The 8,719-nt window shown below is 43.7% G+C and overlaps 1 protein-coding gene across 4 annotated transcripts in view; it reads right to left on the bottom strand.

The window, feature by feature from the left end:
* Window positions 1-3,954: 3,954 nt before the first annotated feature.
* CARD19 (caspase recruitment domain family member 19) overlaps window positions 3,955-8,719 on the bottom strand; it is a 20,461-nt gene continuing 15,696 nt past the window's right edge. For all 4 annotated transcript variants that reach the window (XM_058813168.1, XM_058813166.1, XM_058813167.1 and 1 more), the window contains exons 4-6: window positions 8,633-8,692; window positions 6,956-7,027; window positions 3,955-6,254 (exon numbers count right to left, since the gene is read on the bottom strand). In XM_058813168.1, coding sequence (XP_058669151.1) covers window positions 6,142-6,254; window positions 6,956-7,027; window positions 8,633-8,692 — 245 coding nt within the window. In that variant the 3' untranslated portion in view covers window positions 3,955-6,141. The remainder of the gene's footprint in view (window positions 6,255-6,955; window positions 7,028-8,632; window positions 8,693-8,719) is intronic.

Below are 8,719 nucleotides of genomic sequence, written 5' to 3'. Positions count from 1 at the left end.
GATAGCAGACAGCTCTTGGGCATGTCAGGAGGCAAACACACATTGTTGGAAGTACATCTACAGCAAAGAGACAGGAGAAAATGTAGTATATAAAGGCTTCAGCTGTTTGCAGGAATTTCTTCTTTTCACACTTGATCAAATTATTTTCACTGTATGAAATCATGAAGTCACAGAATCACTGAATCATTTAGACGGAAGGGATATCAAAGATCGAGTCCAACTTTTGTCTGACTCCACCTGTAATGCCCCACCTCATCCTGGCTCCTGATGTTCATGTAGTCCCTGGCTGTGCCAGTCACTGACGTGTCAGTGCAGGATCAGGTGTGAAACACAGGATACAATCTTTTCAAAATAATATCTGACCAATAATTATCCAACTTCCTAACAGGGTGGTGACAAAACATAACCTGCCCTCCTATTGGATACTATGGGTAATTTTGAATTCACTTTTCTCCTCCTCCACAGTCTGTTGAAGATTTTCATGGTTCATTTTATCCCTTTGGGTTCTCATAATGAGAACTATTTACTAACCTGGCTGCCTCCCCAAGAAGAATGCCACAGCTACAAGTCAGGAACAGAGACTTATCAATATTTCCTCATCAGGCAAGTCAGGCTTTGTCAGAAATGGAGATGGCAAAAACTCCTTTTTCATTCAGCCTCCTTTCTGATGTTTTCCATTCCTCTTTTTCCAGTCTTCCAGGCTAGAAGTTGTCCCACCCCCTTTTTATATGGTACAAGTTTTAACAAGTTGAGAGGTGAGTGTAAATATGGTGCCATGCTAGGAAGCACCACACCAAGATTACTGAAACATTGCAAAACATTTTCACTGGTACCAAAAATATTTGAGAATAAATCAGCTTCATCACCACCCAACATTACCACAGATTTCTGGCGTGAAGGATGAAAATAATCTAAACTCTTGGGAAGGCCTAATGTTTCAGATTTGTTTTGGACTTGTGGAAGATATGGAGGGAGACAGCTATGTGTCTTTACCCTGAAATAGGAATCAGTTTTTTCTGTGTCAGAAAACATGATTCACCAGGCATGCCAGGGAGAGCATTGCTCAGGAAAGAGAGCCCTCAGGCCTCTCCGTCCCTTGTGGGGTTTCAAATCCTGGCAACATGACTTGGGAACATGACTGAACTTCACAAACTGTATGAAGTGCACTAACTGGGGAACACTGGGAGCAAGCCACAATGTGCCTGTGTGGGTCACTGTTCTCCTTCATACTCCGTAAAAATTCCTTCTTCTCCATGCTAGTAGTAGAAAAACAGGTTTGGAAGCCCCACATCCCAGCTGCACTGGTAGGATGCCTCACAGCCTCTTGAAGGGACCCTGGTTATCACACAGAAGTCCTGCAATCTTCAAACCTGGTATCACTGATAATATTTTGCTTAACTTGCATGTCCTCTTCACTTGCAGACACAGGAAGTGATGGAATGATGTGTCTTGTTCATCTTTCCAGAGTCAGGACCAGCCTAGACTCATCCAGGGCTGAATTTCATCCAGCTCAGAATGAGGAATTTACTTCCTACTTGTTTTCTTATTGACTCTGAGATCACCAAGATGAGTTTCACTTGTATCTCACAGGATTCGTAGCTTGGGAATACCCTGAAAGATATCATTGCAATTCTTTCATAGAAACCTGCTATCTAAATGGTTACCATTAATAATAATTTTTATTTTGTGCTATAATTTTACCTGTTATACCTGGACTGTGAATTTGGTTCCAATCTGATGTTAGTTATCTCCCTACCTCCTGGCAGAACAGAGTTCTTGCAAAGCAGAGCAAAGTAGCCACGTTAAATTGGCCGTGAGCCAGCTCCAGAGGCACAGGTGAAACAAAACCCAGCTCTATGCAACCATTGTGGATCAGGAATATTTAAGAGGCACAGGCATCATCTTTCCAGCCTTCACTGGGAGCTTTTAAAATGAATTAGCTCAGAGCCACAGAGGAAAAACAACGTCGGCTCTCTCAGTTTCTGCTGCAGCGGAGCGTTCAGGACCCGGCTGAGGCACCCAGCACAGCGCAGAGCAGCCCTGGGACAGCACCCGCAGGGCTGGAGCACCAGGACACCCCCAGGGTAGCTAAAGCCAGGACTAAAAAGGAAAAAAAAGCCACCTGAGCGTGATGAAATATTTTGCTATGGAGAAGATTTGCTGTAAATCGTGCTGTGAGAACATGTCTCTCCTGTGATTTATCCAAGCTTCATGTGCAGTGGCACTCTGGCTTCTGGCACCCGACTTCACCTGTTACCAGTTTGTGAAGCACAGAGTCTGAAAGGATTTTGCTTTACTAGACACAATGTTATTAAAGATTTATCAACAGCACCACGGCAGAAAGTTTTTCCTTGTGACAACAGTGTAAAGTGGCCTGTGCTCCAAAATAGCAAGGGCAGCTCAGGATTCCCCCAAAATGTTCTTTTATGCCAAAGCAATGGGACTGAATTAACTGGAGCAGTGTTGCTGCATAGCTGTCTCATCTCCTGCCTCTGACTTATTTCTTTCATTTGGCTCTAATAACATCTCTATGCAGTGGGTGAGATGAAGATAGAAAATTTCCCCCTCCATGAATCCTATAATTTTGTAGTTTCATCAGGCTGTTGTTTCACTCATATCCAAACCTTGGTGATGCCCTGACGCTGTGCTGTGGTCCCTTCACCTGGTGCCTGGCACAAGGCTGCTCCTGCAGGGGCAGAGGGTTGGGGCACGCTGCCCAGCACAGCCTCCACTACGAGCTGCTCCTCTCCCCAAAGGGCCACAGAGCAGCAAGGAGGGGAGCCCAGTTCCCACTCACCAGGGAGGCAGTCCACAGAAGGGCACAGGATGAAGAGGATCTCTGCTCCTGATGAAGTTATCTCAGAGATCCTCCTCCATCACCACTCGGGCCCTGTTCAACAGAACCCAGTGCCAAGCTCTGGGGCTCCTCTTGTCCCCAGAGTCTTGTAGCAGCAGATGCAATCCTGGCTCTGGGTTAGTGACTCTACCTAAGATTTTAAGTTGTGTCAGGGGAGATTTAGATTTGATATTAGGAAATATTTCTTCATGGAAAGGGCTGTCCAGCCCTGGCATGGGCTGCCCAGGACAGTGGTGAAGTCACCATTCCTGCAAGTGTTTAAAAAACGTGGATATGGCACTTTAGGACATGGTTGAATGGTGAACATGGTGGTGGTGCCAGATCAGCCTCAATTGTATTAAGAGCTCTTTTCCAACCTTAACAATTCTGTGATCCCATGATTATCCTGCTACAGCAACAAGTTCCTTTGGTGGGATGCTCAACACTCCTCATAGAGGCACCCATGCCAGCAGTTCCCCCTTACCCAAAGGAACAGGCCAGTAACAAAATGAAGTCCCTTTTCGGGTGGCCCAAGTAGCAGCTCAAATGAGCTGTGTGTCAAAGTCCCTTTACTGGTGCACCTCCAAGGCTTCATGGGCAGTGACCCTTGGAACTCCCAAAATGACACAAAATCAAGGATTAACCCAAACACACCCAGTCTTTGAACTGATGAGCCCTGTTTAACTCCAGATCCCTAAACAAGCTAAGCAGAAAAACTGCAATTGTGAAATCAGGTGAAAATGTTAAAAATCCTGGTGCAAATACCCAGAAAAATTTAACCATGAGAGGCAAGAGCCCAGGAGGGGTCGGTCAGCAGCCACAGGAGGGCAACAACCAAGGGGTGCTTCTGCAAGGAAGAGCAGTGCATTAACTACAGGAAAAACAGCAGCATTCTTCTCCCAGATTTTATTTCAATTTAATTGACAACTTCACCCCATTAAAAAAAGAAATACATTCATTCCTAAAGGAGGTACATCCAGGGAAATTAATACAGGACACAGGCCCTCTGAAGTGCAGCAAACTGATTCTTGCCAGCACAGCCAAGGCATGGCATAACATGGAGTAACATCTGTGCACACAGAATGGCAGGGAAAAGCATCCACAATGGCACATTTGGATCGAGTATGTTTTCAATTTATTACAATATGAGAAAAATAACAACAATTGAAAGAAACAAAAGGAATAACTTTGTCTTGGCAAAGGCACTTGTAACTGCAAACTCCATCCAGCAGCTGTAAAGCAGCCCAGTGCATCCCAGAATGAATCATCACTTCATTCCCATTCCAGCTCATCAGGCACATCATCCTTCACCAAGTCCTTTAAATAGCAGTCTGGCTTTAAAGAGAATTGTGCAAATTCTTTGTAGGATCTATCACTTTGCTTCCCAGCTCTCTGCACACAGATGGTCCTGTACTCAGCCTTGAACATTTCCATGGCTCAGGCCAGTACCTGCTCAGCTCCTGGACAATTCCTGCCTACAGCATGGCAGCCACAGTGTTCACCAGGAGGGTCTCCACCCTTGGCATGGAACCACCTACAACCCAGCCAGGACAACTTTCCTGCACAAAGTGTGAACCATGTTTATAAATTAGTACCAGCACAGTTTCAGCAGTAAAGGCCAAGCTGTTCTTGACTTGCCAGGGAAACCAGAATTCTGCAGCTAAACAGCTTCATCCAAGACCCTGCTTGATTTATTCCCAAGTCTGTAACACTGTTTGCCTAAAAGGACCTGACTCCATGCAGGTAGATGCACATGTGCTTCCTCCAGGAGCTGAAAATGGAATTATCACTGTGCTCCATATGTGCTGCATAGATGTGCTTGCAGAGAAGCAAGCTCCTAAAAGAAAAATATTCTAAGAATGTCTCCCAGCCTGTGCACATGCCAACTGTATAGGCAGCCTGACATTCATTATTCATGTTAATAACTGGCACTAATGAAAGAACAAATTGTTTTCTATTCTTTGCTGTTAGGTCCTTCAACACTAGGATGAACCCAGACTCACTTTTTCTTCCTCCTTCCAGCTCTAACCCTTGGCATAGCTCATTCTGGATCACTTTTTCCCTGAGAGATATCCTCATTTCTGGCAACCTCAGGAAGGGAGGAAATTGTAGCCCTAGCCATAGTAAAATTTCCTGTACCATACTGGGAAAGAATTCTTCCCCCAGCCCTGGCACAGGTTGCCCAGAGAAGCTGTTGCTGCCCCATCCCTGCAAGTGTCCTTTCAAAGCTCTCTAGTAGTTTAATATCTTTCTTATATTGTGATGCCCAAACTGCCCCCAGCGCAGAGCAGAGAGGGACAATCCCCTCCCTGGCCCAGCTACCCACGCTGGGCCTGATGCCCCCAGAACAGGGATGTTCCCCTGGCTGCCAGGCTGTGCTGACTCATATCCAACTTTCCACCCACTAGGATTCCCAGGTCCCTTTGCATGGTGCTGCTCTCTAGCATCTCATTCCCCAGCCTGTCCATACATCCAGGGTTGCACCATCCCAAGTGCACAATCTGGTACTTTCCCTCGTAGAACTTTACTGGGTTGGTGATTGTCCAGCCCTCCCACGTGTCCAGGTCCCTCTGCAGTCTCCCTTTACTTCACTGGGAAAGGGAAAGCTAAATGAATCTTGAACATTTTCTTGGTAGTCTGAAGTGCTTCAGGTCAGACATTCCACTCCCTGGAACAGCCCATGTGCTGGGAAGCAGCCTGCAACAGCTCCAGGGCATTCAAACCAGGGCCAGCAGCTGTGGCAGACTGGGATGAGGCACCAACTGGGAATCAGAAGACACAATGAATACAAGGCACACATCAAGGGAACTGGCGACCACAAACTTTTTCCAGGTGCCAGTACACCTGAGCTCAGGCAGTGACTATAAAGGGTCTAGACAAAACAGTTCTGAGATGGAGATCCATTTCTTAGTAAGGGCTTTGAGTGCATGTGTTTAAGTTCTTTTCTTAAATTAATTCTCACAAAAGGAAAGTCAGAGTTCTTCAAACAGTTGTGATCCTTCATTCCAATATAGAAAACACATATGCAAACATGGCTTCAGACCCATGCGCACTTAAGAGATCATTTTAAAGCTCATAATAAAAATATTTTTATACAAACAATAAATACTTCAAGCATTTACAAAAATAAATGGTCCATTCCCATAAAGAAGGACATTTATAGCTGAAATTTCGAATACATCTGGAGGCAAGGCAATTCTTGATTAAGCTAGTTAATAAAATCTTTGGTATGAGTACAGGACATTTTTATCCACTGTTGGCTTCCTTTGGTGTACTGTACAGACAAGCAAAGAGACAGCTTTTCCTTAATTTCTTGACATGTCTTCCAAATACAACATACAAATATTTCTAACATGTCCTCCTATGATAATAGGAGAAAAACCCAAGATTCTCCTGGCTCTTCCTATGACTTGCGTTTCTAAAATGGAATGATGAGAGGAAAAAGAGAAAGTGAACACAGTTAGATTTCATTTTGTCTAGGAAGCAGCATCTGCAAAAAATAAAAACCAATTAAAAATAACTCTAGAGGAAAGCCCATTTCCTTCAATTTGTAGAAATCAACTGCCAAGAGAGGTGAACAAGGAATCTGTTCAGATTCATTGCTGCAAGCCGAGACAGGAAAGGAGATTGATCAGCTGGGGAAGGGGGCAGCTTCACCCCTGAGCACAGCACTGGCTGGTGTGGAGCCAGTGTGGACTGTCAGGGGGCAGTCAGAGCTGACACCCAGAGCCAGCAGCGTGGGGCAGCTGTAGCTGCTGGAACTCAGCAAATCCAGCCAGCATCCCCCAGCCCTGGCCAGGCTTCCACCAGCTCCCATGGGGTGCGGGGCCAGAAGGTTTGGGGTGCGTCCCATGACTGCTGGGAATCATGACCCATTGCCATAGCAACAGGAGTTCACATGACTACTGCCTTTGAAAAGTGCCCCCATTTGTGGCATCTGTAGGCAGAATATCCATTATTTATAGCTCAGCATGTCTGCTGTGCAATTTGTATCCGGAGCTCATTAATGAGTGATGAAACCTTGACCCCCTCTGTTAGGGAGCCCTGTCAGGTGAGGAGCCCAGCTCGTTGCACCCCTGCTGAGGGAAGGCAGGCAGGAGAAGCCCCTGAGAAGCTCACCTGAGTTACAGCAGTACCAGAAAAGGGCCAGCCCTGCAGCCACGCTGAAACACGCCAGGAAAAACACTGGGCCTACAGAAAACGGCAAGAAAACACACTGAGACAGAGCAGGGCACCAGAAGTTTAGCTCAGCTCACAAATCACCAATTGCTATCAATATGCATAATTAAGCATATTCAAATGAAGCTAACACATTCACAATTCTGCATGTTCTGTAGCCAATGTACTGTAGCTAATGTACTGTGAAGCACATTTATTAGGCTGCAATTAATTTTTACTACAGTTGCTCTGCCACCATTCCCTGTTCCCCTCTGCTCATCTACCAGCTACAGACTATGGCATTTAACGAAAAGTTTCCAAACCAAATCTCCTGGAAACTGCCTGCCTGGAATTACACAGAGTTTAATGGTGATGGTCAGTACTGATGTTCAATAAAACCTTTCTAATTCATACTTATCCATTGACAAAACAGCATTAAGATTTATATCTGTTTCTTTATTACCTAATACTCTATTTGTAGTTACTATCTCACTACAAACAGAGATACAATTAAACTACACATCTACTTGTAGATACAATTAAGCTACACCTATCAATTTAAGGTCAAGTGTACTGCCTCAACAAATTCCTGGAGCTGACTGCGTGGACAAGGACACTGGAGAAACACCACAGGAGCACAGATTTGGTTGCTCTGTGGCATGTAACCTCCCAAGGAGGGTGGCTAGTGGCCAAACAATCTCTAGTCTGAGGCCAGGTCAGAAAAAAAAAAAAGTAATAAGTAAAAAAAAAAAAAAAAAAAAACAAAAAAAACCCAAAAAAACCCATACTACTTCATTTTCTTATTTCCAAACACTTTCTCTGTTCATCCTGTACTGTTATGCTGCAGACAGCAGCAGCGATGTGTAAACTCTGAACAGCAATTTGGTTCAATATTCACAGAAACACCACCACCACAGACAAAAATATACATTGAGTTAAACAGTGTTACTTATTTCAGTTTTTTCTCAGGAAACTGCAAAAAAGGCATAATTCACAGAAGGTGTTTTGAATCTCTCATTATTGTATCTAAATCTCTAAATAAAATACTGAACTTAAATGACACAATAGTTCATTATAAATGGTGAGAATTCTTCATCGTTATTTGAAATCTTCCTTTTCAAAATATCCTACCATGAAAAAAATATTTGTCTCTGTAATCTGGCATTGAACAGAGGAAGGTGAAACTAATTAATATGTTTTCCTAAGGAAAATATATTGAAGCTTTTCCTGCCTTTCCATCATTGCTTTCAAATCACTTGTAGTTAAATTGAGAGCTTAAAAAAAAACTGAAAAAAATTGAAAGCCAGATCAAAAAGTTATTGATGGCTTTATGCAAAATGAATAGACCTTACTGTTCAGGCATTGAAGAAATCACAGGAAATTAAGAGCTTAGCTGTTTTAGTGTAAGTAATACCATTGTAAATATTGATTAAACTCTACAGTCTCTTCAATTTCCTGGCACTGGTTTCCTCGACAGTAACTCAGTACATTTTCCTCCATTAATTCTATTTAACTTGTGACAGTAAACACATCATAAGCCAAAGTAGTTGCTATATACAGTGCAAATTACATGATATAATAAATTGCATCATAATCTGCAAAGCCATTCCATCCGGTGACACTGTATGATTTATTTACCCCTGTCATTTAGCATATATTGCTCCTTGTCAGTGTCTATCTCTGTGGGATCTGGGGTTTCTAGAAATAAAAGCAATACATGAAAAG

This window comes from Ammospiza caudacuta, chromosome 12, assembly GCF_027887145.1.
Source record: "Ammospiza caudacuta isolate bAmmCau1 chromosome 12, bAmmCau1.pri, whole genome shotgun sequence".
In the NCBI taxonomy this organism is placed as follows: domain Eukaryota; kingdom Metazoa; phylum Chordata; class Aves; order Passeriformes; family Passerellidae; genus Ammospiza; species Ammospiza caudacuta.
Note: the sequence above shows the minus strand (reverse complement) of the source record. Positions and strands in the feature narration are given on the sequence as shown.